Source organism: Diabrotica undecimpunctata, chromosome 1 (genome assembly GCF_040954645.1).
Source record: "Diabrotica undecimpunctata isolate CICGRU chromosome 1, icDiaUnde3, whole genome shotgun sequence".
NCBI classification, from domain to species: domain Eukaryota; kingdom Metazoa; phylum Arthropoda; class Insecta; order Coleoptera; family Chrysomelidae; genus Diabrotica; species Diabrotica undecimpunctata.
Genome location: NC_092803.1, coordinates 1,860,124 through 1,880,635, shown reverse-complemented (window position 1 = coordinate 1,880,635; position 20,512 = coordinate 1,860,124). Strand labels below are relative to the sequence as shown.

The window sequence follows — 20,512 nt, the reverse complement described above, 5'->3', positions numbered from 1 at the left end:
TTAATAGAGATAAATTACACTGACAACGAAATAATAAATTATAATGAAGAATTGGTATTATTAATTTAACCCATTACAGGCCAGCATCCTATGTTTAGATCACAAAATGGAATTTTTTTTTTCAAACCTTAAAATTTGTTTAAATTTCAAGAAAAAATTTCCATGGATACTTTAGTGCTTAAGACCATATATAGTAAATTGCACAGACCATACATACTCTCAACCTTAAACTTTTGAGCCTTAGGACTTTTTAAAACTTACGATTTCTATTATAATATTCAATAATTAAAAAACAAGTCGGAGTTTTAATCGTTTATTATCACAATAATAATACAATTTAGATCCTTGGTTCGATACTTTCAGCTAACAGCTGAAGACTGTTCGTTGAATGAGGTTTTCTCCTCATGTATAATTCTGTGTTTTTTTAAGACGGTATATCGCGAAAATTGTTTGGGGCAGATTTCACACGTGAAAGGTTTCTCTCCAGTATGCGTTTTCATATGATTATTTAAATTAGAACTTTGCGAAAACTGTTTGGAGCAAATTTTACACGAAAACGGTTTGTCTCCACTGTGTTTTCTCATATGTATTTGTAAAACATACCTTCGTGAAAACTGTTTTTTGCAAATTTCACATGTGAAAGATTTTTCTTTAGAGTGAGTCAGCATATGTTGCTGTAAAGTGGAACTTCTGGCAAACTGTCTGTTGCATATTTCGCATGTGAAAGATTTGTCATCACTATGAACTACCATATGCTGTTTCACATTGTCTTTGCTCGAAAATTGTCTGCTACAAATTTCGCATATAAAAGATTTTTCGCCAGTGTGTACTCTCATATGTTTCTGTAAGAGGGAATTTCGCGAAAACTGTTTGATGCAGATTTCACACTTAAAAGGTTTTTCTCCAGTATGCGTTTTCGTATGTTGTTTTAATTGAGAGCTTGTTGGGAAGTTTTTGGTACAAAATTCGCATACAAACGGTTTTTCGCCAGTGTGTATTCTCATATGTACTTTTAAATTACCACTGAATGAAAATTGACTGTTACAAATTTTACATATATACGGCTTTTCCCCATTATGAACTCTCATGTGTCTTATCAAGTCCTCACTTCTCAAACACATTTTAAGGCATATATTACAAATAAAAACGTTTTCTCCAGTATGCGATCCCATATGTGCTTTTAAAGATGATTTCCATGAAAACTTATCGGTGCAAATATTGCACTGAAAAGGTTTTCCACCGGAGTGTTTTCTCATATGTATTTTTAAATTGGAACTATTCGAAAACTGTCTTGTGCAAATTTCACACTTATAAGGCTTTTCTCCAGTGTGCATTTTCATATGTTGCTTTAATGTACACTTTGTTGAAAATTGTTTGCTGCAAATTTCACACACAAAAGATTTTTCTCCGGTATGTACTGTTTTATGTCGTCGTAAAATGGAATTTGTCGAAAACTGTTTGTCACAAATTTTACACGTGAAAGGTTTTTCTCCCGTGTGGCTTCGTAAGTGAATTGTTAACTCCAATTGCCTTGGAAATTGTATAGAGCAAATGATACATGTGAATATTTTTTTGCCTTTGTGTTCTCTCATATGTATCTCTAAATTTTTCTTTTTTGTATAGCTTTTAGAGCAAATTTTGCAAGCCAAACGTCTGTCATCAGTTTGTATATCTTCAGAAGAGGGACCTAAAATTATAATTCTATCTTAAATCATTATTACCTAACAAAAACAAAATAAAAAAGGTATCATTAAATAAGACTAATTAAAGAAAGATGTACTTTTGTAAGTAATATTTTTGTAATGAAATGAAACAAAACTAATGATCCATATTTGCTTATACGGGTAGTTATTCTCTATACTTTACTACTTCAGGGATGCAACACTGCTCACGTGAATCGTAATTATCGTTCAATCTGCTGGTATCTAAAAGACCAAAACTTTCACCTAATTGCCAAAGTTTCCCTTCCCATAATCTACTCCGATATCGAGCAGCATCAACATCAATCAGTATCAAACTATAAGCTATAAAACGATGAAAAAAGAATCAAGGCTTTCGAACTCTGGTTATAGCGTAGAGTATTAAAATATCATGGGTTTTTAGAATAACAGATAAAAAGGTACTGGAAAGGGTTGGTAAAGAAACAGAACTAATCATCACTATCCAAACAAGGAAACTCAGATACCTAGGCCATGGATTGCTCCAAAAGGTAAAATGAATCTAGTACAAGACAATGTACCTATTTCATGGTACATGGATCAATGAGTACAATGTATCATTTCAATGCAAAAGTAGGTAAAGAGAAAGGTTGGTCAAACTTGTCCAAGAAAAAGAAATGTTAATAATAAATATATTATACAATCTTCCACCAAGAAGATTATATACGTAGAAGTCGCCTCAGGATACAAGCGATAAGATCGTAAAACCTATCCAGGTGCTGATGTATGTACCTTCTTATATAATTTAATAGCTTGTCTTCTGTTATTCACAACATTACTACATTCATTATCCCACCAAGGAGGCGGAAGATGATTTTTGCTAGTGAAAGGTTTAAAAGTAGGTATTGCCTTTTCTGCAGCCTCATTTATGCTATTAATAAGAAAGCAATACTTTTCGCCAGTGTTTTCAAATTCCATATTATTCTCAAAGAGAGAGTCTACAACATCTGTATACAGTTTCCAGTTTGCTTTTTTAATATTCCATTTACTTTTAGGTAAAATTTTTTCATTTGAATGGGAGGCGTTGGCAACTGTTATTAAAATAGGGTAATGGTTCGAACCAAGTGTATCTAAGAAAACAGACCATGTAATTTTTTTTGCAATATCTGAAGAACTGAAAGTAACATCTAACATATAATCATTAACACCAGGTCGATTTAAGCATGTAGGTCCACCAGTATTTAATATTACTAACTCTAGATCATCTGCAACCATCTCTAGTTGCTTTCCAATATTATCACTTTTTTTAGATCCCCATAATACATTATGTGCATTCATGTCTCCACCTATTATAAGGGGAGCTTTTACTTGAGAAAAAACTTTAACCCAATCATCTGTTTTAGTTTTAGTTTTTGGTGCTCGATAAATTGATAAAAAACTAATCAAATTTTTTCAAAAATTACCGCGCATCCACAAACTAGAATTTCATCATTAAAATTGCTAAGGATATTTATTTGTTTAAAATTGAGAGTATTTTTAACTAGAATTGTTACTCCACTATAGCCATCATCCCGATCTTTCCGGATGAGATTATAACCTTTAAAGCTGTACGCTACATTTTTTTTAAACCAAGTTTCGCTCAATAAAACAATATCTACATTTTCTTCTGATAAAAATTGGATAAAAGAATTTTTATTAGATATTACAGAACGTGCATTCCATTGCATAATCTTCAAGAAAATTATTTATTTGTAAAAGTATCCTCCAATACTAGACTAATATCATGCTTAAGAGTTTCGTTATTTATATTTTTTATATCATCGATAGTTTGTATTTTATTAAAAAAATTATCAAAATATGTAAATAAAGATTTAAACAAGTTATTTTTAATAAATTCGATATCATTAGTATTTGTTTTATGTGGATTGGATGATAGTGATTTAGATGGACCAAATTGAAAAGGAAATAAAGGAGGTTGAGTGGGAGATAACGTGATAGGAGATCCTGCTTTACGTTTCTTTCTAGTGCTTTCAAAATGATCTATATTCCTAGATGTACTGGGTTGACTTAGAGACATATTATATTGTAAACGATGTTTTCTTGGCAAAATAGGTTCGGATGAAGGAGATTTGCAGTTAAAGAAGGAAAATTTTCATCAAGGTTAGTCAGAAGTGAGAATTTGTTATTCCCTGTAAAGCCGGCAAAAGAAGATTCACTAAAAGATTTTGCTTCAGTGTATGAAACTTTATAATTAAACATAATGTTTTTAATTTTCTTTTGGTTGTCATAATAAGGGCATTTTTTATCTATAGATACATGTCCACTGGTTTTACAATGTATGCAGAATTTATCTTTTTGTTCACATTTGTGATTTTGATTTTTTTTTTCTGAACCACAGTTAATGCATGCGGAAGAAGTGCTTTTACATTGTTTGGATACATGCCCAAACTACAAACAATTGTAACATTGTGTTACACGACCAACAAACTGTTCAACTGGAAAAAAGACTCTGTTAATAGATATTTGTCCAGTTAAAATATTTCCTTCGAATTTGACAATAATCATTTGTTTAGGTTTATATTTTATCTCATTATTTTCTTCTACTCTGCGGTGCATTCTCCTAATTTGTAGTACTTTTGCTGTCGATTCAATGTTTTCACACAAGTAATCCATATCAAACTGTGTATCTACACCTCGTACAACACCTTTTACTTCCAAAAGATGATTTGGTATATAAGCTCTTAGATTATCATTTTTTAAATTACAATTTTGTACTAAGTCGTTTGTACTAAGTAAACCTTTCACTAGCAAAAATCATCTTCCGCCTCCTTGGTGGGATAATGAATGTAGTAATGTTGTGAATAACAGAAGACAAGCTATTAAATTATATAAGAAATCTCCTACAATGGCCAATTACATGCAATGTCAAAAAACTTGTATCAGAAGCCAAAATATGTACCTTCTGATAAAAACCCAGTTGTTACTGAATTCAGGTTAAATCTAAAACAATTAAAACAGAACCAAAATAGAAACATCATAATTTACCATTGAAAAAAGGATCAATCAAGAACCACCGCCAGCTACAACTGATAAGTGAAAAGATCAGGATGCAAACATCCAATAATCCAATAATAAATCGGCCCTATATAACAAATAAGTAAAGATGAACTCAATAAGTGTTAGAAAAAGAAAAAATGATTATTAAAACTGTAGATAAAACAATATATGCCAAGATACACAGAGAAATAAGAAAATAAGGGAAGCAACACAATATGAAGGAAAAACAACTAGTAAGATTTGAATTTGAACTAAAACAATTGAAGACTACAGGGGAAAAACGCTGTAAGTCAATTTTTAAAATTTTTGGAAAACGCGATTTTTAGATTCAAAACTTCATAATTCATAAATAAACATGCTAAAACACTATTGTATTGAGTATTTGACAACTCATATATACAGAGTATGATATTATAAAATTGAAATTGTCATGTACAGTAGGTAACAAGAGAAATTAAAAAAAAAACAACCAAAGGTCTGGAGGAAAAAGGCAAAAACGCTGTAATTGACAAAATAATATAATATGAATTCAACGAAAGAAAAAAATAAACAGAACTAGACTTGTTTAACTTAACTAAAGCTAAAAACATTAATATTATCTGTTAAATGAATCGATAACATTGTAAAATTCTTAAGATAAAAAATAAGTCAAATTTTTGTTAGCTGATCAAAATACATTCTTCCTTTTTCTGAACAAAATTTTTTTAAAACTTGGAGATCTTTGTATTTTGCCATTGGAATGGGCAGTGACTCAGTATAGGATCGAGAAGGAAAAACGAATTCTTTTCCAGTATACGGTGGTTCCCTACCAGTCACTTTTTTGTTAATGACAGCCGAAACCATTGTTTCATTGTAGGTGTCTCTGAAATAAATTAGTCTGCGATGTTGCTTTGAAATGCTTAATTCTCTTATTGGTCTAGTTTTAAAAGGTGCTTTTGTAACATAGATAGGTGCAAGAAAAGTGTCCCAGCTACGCACCAAGTAGTTATCAACCACTTCTACTTTATAAGGCACAGGTTTTTGACGAGCCAATCGTAACACTGCTTCCCAATCTTCTGGGGTTTCTGCTGCACTTTTTTATGGACTAAATAATGTAGAAACCGGAATACCGTCCAATTTTTATTTTGGCCTCCACACGAATCACAGAAAATCACTAAGTTACGAACTTCAGGAGGAAGCTGGATTGTCACATAGTCATACAGAAATGAGCAAACTTCATTGGCACCCTTTCGAGCTACTGTCTCAGGGTACGAGTACATAACAACATCATTATCACTAAGTCGATGGATATTAAAGGAGTAGAAAGACAACTGCCTTTTATAATACACGTCGTTACTCGTAATATTAGGCATTGGAAGGTTTTTATTATAGTCCATTGCTATGACTTCATATTCTCTTGAGATCCTTGCTCGTAGTTTAGCTTTTGTTTTTCGTTTGTAAAATGTCTGTGCTTTCAGCAAGTGAAGTTTCTGCCCTGTTTTAAGTTTATTAATTAATTTTTCATCTTTACATTCCCTTATTTTTATTTTGGAAGCATCACAAATGCTGCAAGTGTCGGTTCTGGGATACCCAAAGGCGATATTAAAGCGTGTGTTGAATGTTTTTCTATATACTTCATAGCACACTGCTCTATTGGGATGTTTCTCAAGGAACATTTTGTACATCTTTTTAATGTTAAGTTCCTCTGGAAGGTACTTCCTGCTAGATTTTTTTAGGCTGTAGTGACTCATGCGTCCTTTGAATGATTTTATGTGATTTAAAATTAACTGCATAGTTTCTTCAGACAATTTATTGGGTCTTGAGCCATGTTTACCTCTATTGTCCTTGGCGGTTGTACCATGTTTTAGGGCTTTTTGTACAGTTTGTAATCTTCTCGTGGATATGCCATGAAGAGCAACAAAAGCTTTTTGACAAACCTGAACGTCTTTTGCAGGTGATGTATGCCCCTCATCATTAGTTACCGCAAGGCGAATTCTGTAATAAAAAGAGCCATCTCTTACGTTGCAATTCTCTTCATCTTTTCTTGGCCTTCTTTGAGTTACAGGAAGTATGGATATTAGACCACCCAAATACATACTTTGCTCGTCCCAATTCAGCATAGAATTAAAATTACGAATAATTGTATTTCTTTGTTCAACCGTTATATTTTCAAAACACTGGTAACGTTTACAACGGCAGTCCTCGCCTGTTTCGTGAGTTTGCACTTTTAGCGCTTTAGCTAAATCACGTATTCGCCCAAAACTTTTTCGTTTTCTTGTAGTTTTTGACTGTAAAGCCTCTTCAATTTCGCTGTCCTCACTTTCCATATTAATAAACAATAGTTCAAACTTACCAAACGTTAAAAAACAAACTGTGATTATGATAATATTGATACTTAAATAAACAACTTGTATGAATGCTGAACACTGACTATGATTTTCCGTTGTAAATTGTCCCTACGGACAGGCGCATTGAGCACTTAAATCTGACTTATAGCATTGTTGCCTAGTTTAACCTTGACTTGCAGCGCTCTTCCATTGTACAGCATTATTTTATTCGTTTGTAACGTTTGACTTATTGCACTTTTATTTTGTTTGATATTTGTGGATTGTACTACGTGTATCCAACTATCGAAAAATGTATTCCTCAAGAAATCGATAAAAATTAACTTACAGCGTTTTTCCCCTGTAGTCTTCAATTATAATTTTGACGTGACAACGTCTTAAATTAGGTTGTGGCTCGGAGTCATTCATGAAAAAGTGTAACGCCCGCTCACGTCTGTTACAGTGAGTCACCGAACGAGAGAGAGGCCCGCCGGACCGGCGAATGCCTTGCGTCTCTCTCCCACTCAAACATGATCGGTCCGCTGCGCGCGCAGCACTAGAGAATTAGGCGCGTTGAATCGGTGCGTGCTTCCGTGCTTGTGTCTCTGTCTTTCTCGAGCGTTCTTGGCGTTCAAGACACATTACAGCAGAAACACTTCCTTTCATTTCATATTTCTCCTATCATCGTCCTATCCTCAACAAAATCACTCAAATAGAAATTAGTTAAGTTTAAGTTTACATGTACAATGTTTTAGTAAACAAAATATATTTCTATAGTTAAAATTTGTGCAATTCTTATTTTCATTCAATTCCTTGTTCCTATTGTGCAATTTAATAATATTCATATCAATAAATATTCTACCGAGAAAAAGACGTTGTCACGTAAAATCTTCGCCCGTAAAACCGACTTTACAGGCAACCGATTTTTTGATAACTAGGTACTTCATGATTTTAATCATTTAAATTTCTTATTATATATTTTAAATTACTGGTAAAAACCTTTTTGTAATAACATAGATAACTTAATCAAATTTTGTAAACAAAAATATCTTATTTAAACTTTGTAAAACCATTGTTAATTTAGTACTCATAAAACCAAAATAGTTACAGCTCGTAATTTATTGATATGTATTTGAATTAAACTTATAAATTGAGAAATTAATAAACTGTTAAATAAAAAAATTAAACCATAAACCATAAACAAGGCTGCAAAAATAATATTTCTGATATACGTCCTAAGGAAAAGTTCGATTTTGACATGAAAAGAGTACCTAGGTACTTTCTTTAAAAGAAAATATTAATTATAAATATAACTTCCGGATATTTTAATATTTTAAAAATGACGTGATGTGAATGAAGTGATGAGAATTTTCTGTGTTAAATTAACAAGGAATATTGCTGTTTGACAGTAGCAGTGTTGAAATTTACATTACAAATTAAACATGCCCAATCAAAAGCAAGAAGATATTTAAAAACTAATACTTAACAATTATCAAAAAAGAAAAAGTACTTATATAGTTTTAAAACAGTTTTTAAAAGTAAATAGTAAAATGTTATGTAGTATAAATAATAAAGTTAAAAAGCTACTGCAATCTGGCAACTGCAGGTTTGAGGCACTTTGAGTGTTCTGACTTTATTGTATTCTATATAATCTATTCGCTAACCTATCAAATAGCAATTGCCAACAAAATTTCTAATAATTAACTGCAATTAATATCAAAAGAAACAAATATTAATTCATTCGTGTTTTATATAAGTTATAAAATTGTAGAATCCATAAAATAATATAATTTTAAAAGCTCTCTTTGTATTTGAAGCATATACATTACAAGGACATGGCAACACTGCCAACGCAGTATTTCTTTCTGGGAAACTTAATTGACAGATCATTTGGGGCTATCTTCACTGGGACCAAATGTGAAAAATATCCCAGTTGTTTATTAAAAATCTGACAAAATTGAATTATACCCAGCAACTGCAAATGTATTAAAAAAGATTCTTTTCTTTACCTATTTCCGTTTTTTGTTTTTCTTCAAGTTTAACTTCTACTTCCGTCTTGATATGGCATTCGTTTAAATATACATAATTAAATGTATGCTGTTCGTCTTTGATTTCAGTTTTGGAAATATCCAACAGAGCATCAGACGTTTCATTATAATCTGTTTCTACTTTATAAATGTTTTCACTAACTTCTTGTTTTACCTCCATTTGATTAAACTTGTTGTTGTAATTACTTCAGCAATATTTTTAATACACAATATGTAAAATCACTTATATTTTGTTGGTCGTTGGTCTTTTTATTTGACATACAGAGAACAACCGAACACATTCGTGTGTTCGTGTTCGGTTATTCTATGATCCCATCGCTATTCGCTATCGTTATGCTATCGAATTGATCACTTTGATCAGTCGCAGTCGGCTCCTCCACCAGGTATTGTGTCCTCCCTCCACTGCACCGCGGTCTCCTCGTCCAACAACTCCACCAGCCTAGTAGTAAGGTAAGTCCCATAGACAGTTTTGGGAGAGAGTTTCTAGTGCCAAATGCGGACGGGCCAAAACTAATTTTATTTGGCGGCAAATTAAAAACTTAAATTCTGAATTTTAGGTGGCAAATTCAAAAATATGCTCTGAATTTTAGGCGCCAAAATTAAAAAAATATGCTTTTAATCGAAAATAAATATAGTCATAAAATAAGAAATAAAAACTTAATTCTATGCCAAAAATATATTCTCTCTGTCCAAAAATAATTATAGTACACACTAATGCATTTTATATACATATAAATGATACGTAATATCAGATAGAGACAGTATATATTGTGGTACAGGAAAGTTTTTATTTAATATTGTATAACTATACATTACATTAACAAACTAGGTCCCGAAAACAACAAAATAAAACAGATATGTTGACACTGTAAGATGGTTGGGTGGAGTCATGGTGGAGTGCACAGAACATACTCGGTTGAGTGGTTAAGTTTACCGAAAGTACAAGTTGAAAGCCACAAATGTCAACCAAGAATTAAAATATTTCGGTTTGGCAGTGTTGGGATGTTTTTAGAATGCATCTATTGTATGCTTCAAATATAAACAGAGAAAGCTTTTAAAAATTACATATCGATTATACTATTTTATGAATTCTGCAATTTTTAATTTATATGAAACAATAACGAGTAAATATTTGTCTCTCTCGAGATTAATTGCAATCTGGCCACTGCTGATTTGACGATTGCCAAATCTATTAAAAGGCCGTATGACACTATGCATTTTCTTGTATCATTTCTTATATCGTTTCTGATATAACAAAAAAAATGGATAGTGTCATACAAGCGTATAGTTCTTATATATCAGAAACGATACAAGAATTTGTGTCCGCTGCAGTTTCTTATACAAAAAATGCGCCAATTTGTGCGCAAAAACGTAAAACTTCTGTCATAATGGCGGCTGGAAGAGAACTTTGATATACAATTAGACCAAGCAGACATCTGAGAAAAGTGCCCACCAACCACACGGTTCGTAGACTTACAAATTGAAAAACAATAAATCACAGGGATTGGATCAAATAATAGCATCGGAACTACTGAAAGTAGGAGGAGATGTATTACTAAAAACAATACATAACCGCTTTAAAAATTCGTGATGAGTTTAAAGATTATTTTATATCTGCAAATAAGAGAGTAGAATTTCAAGTGCATGTCATTCAAACACATAATTTGTAAAAAAATAAATAAATTATTACAACCAAATTATTTATTATTTCTGTCTTCTATTACAGCCTGTTAAATATCTTCAAAAATTGTGGTTTTTAATTTAGTTTTAATATTTGGACATTTCATTTTTGACCACAGTATTTTTTAAAATAATCAGTAGCATCTGGCTCCTCAGGTACTGCAGTTCTATTTTTATAGGTGTCAAAATTTCGACCAATCATGTACCGAATCACATACAATTTCCGGTAAAAGAACTTGCATAGTGTCATACAAAGCCCAAATGTACGTGCAAGAAACGATACAAGAAAACATAAATAACTTTCTATATCAGAGAAAGGCTTTATATCTATCTTCTTAATAGCAACTATTTGGCCAGTTATTTTTTTTGCACTTTGCTTGCTTGGCGTTTCGATTTAATTTTTTTGATATCTATATTTTTGGGTAAATTTTGCCGCCCCCAGGCCAGCGCTACCCTGTGCCACGCACCCCTTTCACCCCGGCACGGCTCGTCCCTGATTCTCGAACTTTCTTTTGCCTGCAGGTGTATTGGTGATACAGTATTGCCCAAAATAAACAGTACTGAATCTGAAACATAGATGTCTCTTTATGCGCGCTGTCATATTCAAACTAACTAGTATAGATCTGTCAAGTAATCCTTAAACAATTATAAGGCCTAATTGTTAAAAATGGTGTTAAGTACAGAGGAGAAAGTGTTTCTTGTGGATCATTATTTTCGCTCATACGGAATCAGTCGACGTAATAGTGCAAGTCTGCAATACGTGTGTGATCAATCCACACAACGGTTTAATAAATGTTCTCCAAGTAATGCTGTAATTTTGAAGGTTATTGAAAAGTTTAGAAATACGGGTAATGTATTGTGCCAACGAAAAGGAAACAACTCAGGGCGTCCCAGGACATTTAACAACAACAATAACCATGAACGCGTTTTCGTGGAAAATCCGAAGGCCAGCCAGACAAGAACAGCGTTGCATCTTGGCTTAAAACGAACTTCCTTGCAAAGAATCCTGAAGGAGCTGAGTGCATTTTCGTATATTTTCAGGTACATCAACAATTAAATCGCAGGGATTATCATAGTAGAGTGGAATATTCTGCCAGGATTCTTACATTACATTACGAAAATCCTGATTTTGAAAAATGTATGGTTTTCAGACGAAGCACATTTTCATTTCACATTTGCCAGGGCATGTAAATCGTCGCACAAATCGATTTCTGGGCTTTGCCAGACCAGATGAAGTTCCTTTACATAGCTCAAAAGTGAGTGTCTGGTGTGCAGTTTCGGGAGACGGAATCATAGGTCCATACTTTATCGAAGAAAATGGTAGGCGTCACACTTAATCAACAGAGGTACATACAAATTTTAACACGCTTTATCCCTGATCTACGTCAATTTTGTCGTGCACGTAATTTGTCATTTCGAGACCAATTTTTCCAGCAGGATGGGGCAACTTGCCATACTGCTGTCGCAGTACGTCAATTTCTTCAGGGACATTTTCCAAACAAATTCATTGCACGATTTACTGACTTCCCCTATCCTGCACATTCTCCAGACAGGTGCATTTGGAGCATGGCTAAAACTGCCGTTTTTAAACAGGCACCACAAACCTTGATTCCATAACATTACGAGAATTCTGGAATATCGGTATGAAGTCTGTCTTGAGAGCGGTGGAGCTCATTTAGAACATGTAGTGTCAATAATATGTATTTTTTAAAACAATAAAATAATTACAAGTTCAGTACTGTTTATTTTGGGCTATACTGTACTTCAGCTATGACCTGTACAGTTACAGTCAGTACCGACCGTCCGGTATACGTAGATGACCCTTAATAAAACTTTCCTTTGTGTTTTTTCCAATATTAATTTATAATTGTGTTTGTTGTATAGTACTTGTTGCCATATTGTTGAAGCATATAAAATTATCGAGTGGACAACTTTCATGAGGATTCTTCTTTTTGTTGCACTAGGTCCTCCTATCAAGAATAATTCTTTCTAGTGCCGCAGTTCTTTGATCGGCCTTGTTGACGGCATATTTGATATATTCACCAAATATTCGCTTACAATCAAGCGCGACGTCCAAATATATGACCTTTTTCACTGAAAATATTCTTTCTCCCTCTCATCAAAGAGATTTGAGTCTCTTGGACGTTTAAGTATGATTGTTTCTGCCTTTTGTGAGGCTTATTGAAGATCTTTGTTTTCTAATCAAATTTTAACTGCTTCTAGTGCAGTATTTGACGAGTTCATTATCAACCAATTACTATTGTGATCTACAAGTACTACCAAGTCGTCTACGTATGCAACGGCTTGTATCTCTTCTACTAAAATGTCGTTATATAGGATGTAACTATATGACGAGGACCACTTTATGGCACGGCACAATGCAACAATAACCCAAAGTGCTCTCAAAAATAACATTCCCAGAAAATAGGAACACTCGACACAAACAAATACAAAAGAACTTATAAAAAAGTTATATATAAATATATACAAAAGCTTATATATAATTGACCACTCAACTTACTAACAAACTTGTGTATTTGCCTAGGAAATTCAAACCACAAATTTAAATGAATGACGGGGAAACAACAACATATGCCAACTATATCGCTGAAGTATGAAGACAATACTGTAAAAAAGTATTACATGACACTTATGGAACCGTGAATGACAAACCAGATAGAGATAGAGCCTTCAGTTCAAATAGTTAAAACATGACAAAATTTATATGATATGATTTTGCAACATAGTAAGAATCAATTTACATTCCACTATAAAAGAAAGGCTTAAATACAAAATGCAGCAACTGTAGGGTAGTTGTGGTAACACATGCGAATAAGATTCTACTTCATTTCACACAATAAAAAATGAAGCTCAACAATGTTCTTTCCAAACCAGAATCTGGTGTGAAACAAGGCTGTGTTGCGTTGTTTAATATATACATAGTATATTATAAGAAAAGTCCCATGGCAATGGAGAGGCGGAATAACGATAACTGGCACAATAATCACAAATGTACGATATGCAGACAGTACCCTGTTAGCCAGCTGCTATAAGATAAATTGGTCGATAAGCAGGTAATATGGTTTTATGCTGGTCCAGATGGAGCCATGATCTACATGAAGCTTCTCTAGCTACCCAAGACATCCTAGCGATCACGATACTTGTTCAAGAATCAAAGATTCAAGATTTAGTGGTAAGACTTTACTATATCCAGTATGTGGAGGTACTACTCTGACTAATCATATATATAAAATTATACTGAGAGCCTAGAATTAGGAACAAATCCCGGAAGAGTGGTGTATTGGGATAGTTTGCCCACTACAAAAAAAGGATGATCAATTGGAATGTAGAAACTATAGGGGAATAACCCTCCTTAATACAGCATACAAAATATTTTCGAGTAAGTATTTTATATGGTCGCCTGAATGCACATTCAGAGGAGCTTCTCGGCGAATATCAAAGTGGTTTTTGGAATGGTCGATCAACAACAGACCAGATCTTTGTGCTAAGGCAAATACTGGAGAAAACCAATGAATTCAACACATACCATCTCTCGTAGATTTTAAATCGGCCTATGATAGTGTCCTAAGAAATAAATTGTATGAAGCCATGGATGAATTCCACATCACCGATAAACTGATAAGATTGGTTAAGGCTACAATGCGTAAAGTTGTTTGCAAAGTCGAAATACAGGGCGAACAATCACAGGCATTTGAAACGCATGTTGGGCTGCGACAGGGACATGCTCTGGCGGTCAGGGATGCCAAAATAGACAACAAAGGAAACATTTTTAATAAATAATCCCAAATTTTGGCATATGCAAATGGTGTTGCCAAGTTGCCCTCACAACAATAATCCTAGCAAACAAATGCTATTTTGGACTGAGGTAGACATATGAGAAGCAGAAACTTAAGCCAAAAAACAAAAATAACCATATACAAAACCCTTACACAACCAGTGTTAACATATGGATCGGAGACATGGACCACTTCCAAGGTAGATGAAAACCTCCTGCTTATATTTGAACGAAGGATCCTGAGAAGCATATTCGGTGACATCTGTGAAAATGGTGTTTGGAGAAGTAGGTACAACTACGAGATATATCACAGATATAAACATATATTTGGTGGTAAAGACGTAGTATCTCTTATAAAAATAGAAAGACTAAGATGCGCAGGACATCTGGCAGAACAACCCTCCTAGAAGAATCCTTATGTCACAACCTGTGGTAAGTAGAAGTAGGAGTAGGCCAAAACTCAGATGGAGGGATGGTGTAGATGAGGATGGTAGAAAAATAGGCGCAGCAAACTGGCAACAGTTGGCAGTAGATATAACTGGCTTGCGTAATAGACTTAAGAAGGTTGAGGCTCTTTTATAGGGCTGTAGCACCAATGATGATGATGATATCCAGTATGTAAGTCTTATAACTAAATCACTTTTATCATAATTATTCTAAAAGTGGTTGAAGTTATAGAGGTTATATGAACAAACTGTACAATTTCTCAGGTATTTATATATTTTTACTTTTTTAATACATTAATTTTAAGACACATTAAATATTTTTGTTGTTAAAATAGATTTATTGTTATTATAATACAAATATGTCCAATTTGAACGAAGTTTCATTTAATAACGAAAATTTGTGTTAGATGCTGCATAATTTATCCAGAAAACCAATATATTTTTCAAATCACTTGGTATGAAAAAACATTATATATCGGTAATCTAGCATATGTGCAATTAAATTCTAATTACGGAAACATTTTAAACCAAATTCACACATTAAGATCTTTCTTCACTGTGGAATTTCACATTATGTGTAGTCAGATTACCTGTTTGAGAAAACTGCTTAAAACAAATTTTACACTTGTATGGTTTCTCTCCAGTATGCAACCGCATATGGTGTTTCAAAACACTGGACTGAGAAAACTGCTTAAAACAAATTTCACACTTGAAAGGTTTTTCTCCAGTGTGCACTCTCAAATGAATTTTCAAATCCTGTGAACGAGTAAACCTCTTAAAACAAATTTCACACTGGTAAGGTTTTTCACCAGTATATACTCTACAATGATTTTTCAAAGCACTCGCTTCACTAAATTGCTTAAAACAAATCTCACACTTGTAAGGTTTTTCTCCAGTGTGCACTCTCAAATGACGTTTAAAATCCCCTGAACGACTAAACTGCTTAAAACAAATTTCACACTTGTAAGGTTTTTCTCCAGTGTGCATTATTAAATGACTTTTCAAATCAGATCTTCGACCAAACTGCTTAAAACAAATATCACACTTGTAAGGCTTTTCCCCAGTGTGCAGTCTCAAATGACTTTTCAAAATGTAGGCTTGAGTAAACTGTTTAAAACAAAATTCGCACTTGTAAGGTTTTTCTCCAGTGTGCACTCTCAAATGACTTTTTAAATCATCTGCACGAGTAAATTGCTTAAAACAAATTTCACACTGGTAAGGTTTTTCTCCAGTATGCAATCTCATATGTCGTTTCATATGACTTTGCCAAGAAAACTCCTTAACACAAATCTCACACTTGTAAGGTTTTTCCCCAGTGTGCACTCTTAAATGCCTTTTCAAACTTACTGTGTCACTAAATTGCTTAAAACAAATTTCACACTTGTATGGTTTTTCTTCACTATGTAATCTCATATGTTGTTTCATATTACCTAGTTGAGAAAAGTGCTTAAAACAAATTTCACACTTGTATGGTTTTTCTCCATTGTGAATTTTCATGTGTTTGTATAATGAACTTTTACAGGCAAACTGCTTAACACAAATTTCACATTTTAATGTACTTTTTTCAACAGATTGATTCATATGCTGTTCTTTATTAGATGTATGTACATGTATTCCTTTCATACTTTCCAATGTGTTCTCCTCTTGGGGAAAGTCTAAAATAAAAACTAACATATACTTTTCGCCAAAAAATATAGCTGAAATATATTAAATTTTACACAATCTAAATATTATTTAAGAGGTTAAATTTCAAGCAATATTAAGTACCGGAGTTATATGTGGACGAAGGGATTAAAAAAAATGAAGTTTAAACTTTTTAAATCAGTTTGAACGGATTATCATCTCATAGTTTTTAGAATTCTTCCGACTCTAATCATTTTTTAATAATTTTTTTCATATAAAAAAAGAACGAGTGGACTGATAAAAAACTCCTTCGTTCAATCACGAAACAATAATATGTATAAAGATGAACTGTGCAAAGTTTCATCAAAATCGTTCGATTCGTTCTCGGTAAATCGTGATTACCGCACGGAAAAACAAAGTTTCAAGAAAAACTCATATGAAATTTTAAACTGAGAGCACACGTACCGACCGCGCGGTATTCAAATCTCTATAACCCCGCTAATATTGCTCAAGTTTACTTCAAATTTGGTGTGAATACACTTTGAAGTACTATATTTTCATACAGACTAAAAAAAATCGATTTTTTGAAAATACAAGACTTATGTAATCTCTTAAGCCCAAACCCAAGTATTTTTTATTTATAAAGCAGAAATACAATTACAATAACAGTACAAACATATTAAATTAAATTAAATAAAAAACCAACAAGATAAAAATGCTTGCAATGCAGATGCAGAATTCTGCAATTTTTTATTTATATAAAACAACAATGAGTAAATATTTGTTTCTATGTAGATTAATTGCAGTTAATTATTAGAATTTTTTTTAGCAATTACCCTTTGATAGATTAGAGGATAGATTTGGCAATCGTCAAATCAGCAGTTGCCAGATTACAACAGATATTTGCAATTAATCTCGAAAGAGACAAATATTTACTCGTTATTGCTTCATATAAAATAAAAATTGCAGAATTCATAAAATAGTATAATCAAAATGTACTTTTTAAAAGCTTTATCTCTTTATATTTGAAGCATACAACATATGCATAATAAAAACATGCAAACACTGCCAAACCGAAATATTTTTGACATTTGCGGCTATATTCAGCTTGTACTTTTGGTAAACTCAACCAAGGAATTTTGTAAAAAGCATCAATGGCATCAATGCCTGTCGTTCGCTAATGATATGCAATAGTAGCGAGAAGCATACAGAAAATGATACCGATAACTAGAAAAAGTTGAAGTTTATTTATTCAAAAATAGGAAAAGTTCTAATACACACAAAAGTAATCAATTTATACCATTAATACATAAGATAAAAATAACAATTACACTTAAAATATAGTACCTACACTTATAAAAAATATAAAACAATAACTAAAAACACGACTAAAACACAACTATTGGAAACACCATGTATAAAGACCGGTTAATAACTAAGCGATGATCAGTGAACCTCAAACAATTTTTAAAATTTCAAATTTAATTCCAATCACTTGAAAAGTAAATTATTTAATTGCATAATTCTTCTTTTAACAGAGCTGGTACCTTCTGAAATCCCACTTCACACTGTTCACAGAAAAACTTCTGTTTACGTTTTGTCTTCAACTGCATGCATTTAACTTCAGATTACCACATTCCATACAAAGCACAGTTCTGCATCCATCACAAGAAAAAACTTCATTAAGTCAAATTGATTATTACACTTGGCGCATGTATCCATTTTTTTTTATCCCAGTTTTTTATAGCGTTCTCCGCCTTCCGGTTCCCAGTTTCCAGCTAAGTCGGTCATTCCATTCGCCAGGGTGAAGGTTTCTTTCCGACATTGCCTTCTGAATGCCGCCCAGCCAGGATTGTTTTGGCCTTCCTCCCTTCCTTCTTTCCCTTGGCGTCCATTTTAAAATTTGGTTTGGCAGCCTGTCGTCGTCCATTCTTTTCACATGATCATACCAGATCAGTTGTCTCCTTTGAATTTATAATATATATATATATATATATATATATATATATATATATATATATATATATATATATCCATTTTATTTATTAAAATATACAACAAATATATAGAAAACTTCCTGGACTATAATCACAATCTTGGAACCACTTAGTTTTTATTGTCACTATTTAACTTTATTCATCAACTTTTTGCAGTCAAGAAAAGATTCAACATCAAAATTATTCAATCAAGCAGCTAGTTACACTTGAAATTTTCTAGGAATTTACTTATACACAATCCCAATTTTAACTTGTCAAAAAATTGGAAATTTTTGGTCAGTTTCAACTATACAACACACATCTATGGAGCACATCAATTTAGAATACAGTTTTTTTTTTGAAAAACTAAAAACTAATTCTTTAACGAAAGAATTAGAAGAAACGCCACAAAAAGGACAATATATTAATGACACAAAAACAAAATACATGAGATGTACAGACCAAGAATATGTAAAAGGAAAGTATGTAACAGTAAATATTATTATGATTTATATTTATGGTTTGAACGTTTATGTGTTCATTTAAATGGCCTCTTTGGGCAAATTTTTAACAAATTTAGTACTTCTGAGGCGCTTCTTCAGTGTGCACTCTCAAATGGTTTTTCAAATCAGACTTTTGACTAAATTGCTTACAACAAATTTCGCACTTGTAAGTCATTTCTCCAGTGTGCACTTTCATATGTTTTTTTAAACTAATTTTTTGCTTAAACTGCTTAAAACAAATTTCGCACTTGAAAGGCATTTCTCCAGTGTGCAGTCTTAAATGTTTTTTCAAATTTGATGTTTGATTAAATTGCTTACAACAAATTTCGCACTTGTAAGGCGTTTCTCCAGTGTGCAGTCTCAAATGCTTTTTTAAACTTCCTGATTCAGTAAATTTCTTAAAACAAATATCACACTTATAAGGTTTTTCACCAGTGTGCACTCTCATATGTATTTTTAATGTACTTCTCATTGCAAACTGCTTAAAACAAATTTTACACTTGTAAGGTTTTTCCTCAGTGTGCACTCTCAAATGTGCTTTCAAAGAACCTGCTTGGGTAAACTGCTTAAAACAAATTTCGCATTTGTATGGTTTTTCTCCAGTGTGCACTCTCAAATGACGTTTAAAATCCTCTGAACGAGTAAACTGTTTAAGACAAACTTCGCACTTGTATGGTTTTTCTCCAGTGTGCAATCTCATATGTTCTTTACAATTATCTGCTCTAGAAAACTGCTTAAAACAAATTTTACACTTATATGGTTTTTCTCCAGTGTGTAATCTCATATGTTTTTTACAATTATCTGTCCTAGAAAACTGCTTAAAACAAATTTCACATTTAAATGTATTTTCTTCAACAGGTTGATTCATATGTTGTTCTTTATTACATGTATGTACGGGTATTGTTTTCATACTTTCCAAAGTGTTCTCCTCTTGGGGAAACCCTAAAATAAAAACTAATATATATCTTTTCCCAAAAAATATTGCTGAAATATACTAAAATTGAAACAATCTACAAATTTCTTATTTTGTTCTGTATTGTTTTTGTAATTTTGTTTTAGTTGTCAGTAATACACAGTATCAGAAGTTGAAGAAAAAAAAATGCAAAAATTGACAACTACGATGTTTTCGCATAATATAGTAAACCTGAAGATAACTTGTAGGATTCAGCAGAACCTAATCTGGCATGATATAGCAATCACGTCCATGAAACCTGCTGTTCCTGCTCGAGGGGTGCATTGAAATCTGTATTTCCGGATTTTCCCCCGCCACCCCCTTTCAAATCCCAAGCAAGCACAGATTCTTGTGAGGTGGTCCGTTGATCTATCTATGAATGTTTTAAGCAGATACCTTATGATTTATTTTGTCTATCATACCAATGCGACAAGCACAGAATATGTCCAATTAATAGAATCTTATTCCCA

At 32.7% G+C, this 20,512-nt stretch overlaps 2 protein-coding genes across 4 annotated transcripts in view; both read right to left on the bottom strand.

The window, feature by feature from the left end:
- Positions 1-300: 300 nt before the first annotated feature.
- Positions 301-9,386, bottom strand: LOC140443429 (uncharacterized). The gene is made up of 2 exons (XM_072534686.1): positions 9,028-9,386; positions 301-1,687 (listed from the first exon to the last, which is right to left on the bottom strand). The coding sequence occupies exons 1-2, from the start codon at positions 9,224-9,226 to the stop codon at positions 360-362; spliced, it is 1,527 nt and encodes a 508-aa protein (XP_072390787.1). The 5' UTR covers positions 9,227-9,386; the 3' UTR covers positions 301-359.
- A 6,142-nt stretch (positions 9,387-15,528) lies between these two features.
- LOC140443439 (uncharacterized) overlaps positions 15,529-20,512 on the bottom strand; it is a 7,506-nt gene continuing 2,522 nt past the window's right edge. Inside the window, exons 2-3 of one of the 3 annotated variants that reach the window (XM_072534698.1) lie at positions 20,003-20,032; positions 15,529-16,643 (exon numbers count right to left, since the gene is read on the bottom strand). In XM_072534698.1, coding sequence (XP_072390799.1) covers positions 15,529-16,643; positions 20,003-20,032 — 1,145 coding nt within the window. Of the gene's footprint in view, positions 16,644-17,839; positions 20,033-20,512 lie in introns of those variants that run through there. The other 2 variants (XM_072534707.1, XM_072534715.1) reach the window with 2 other exon arrangements.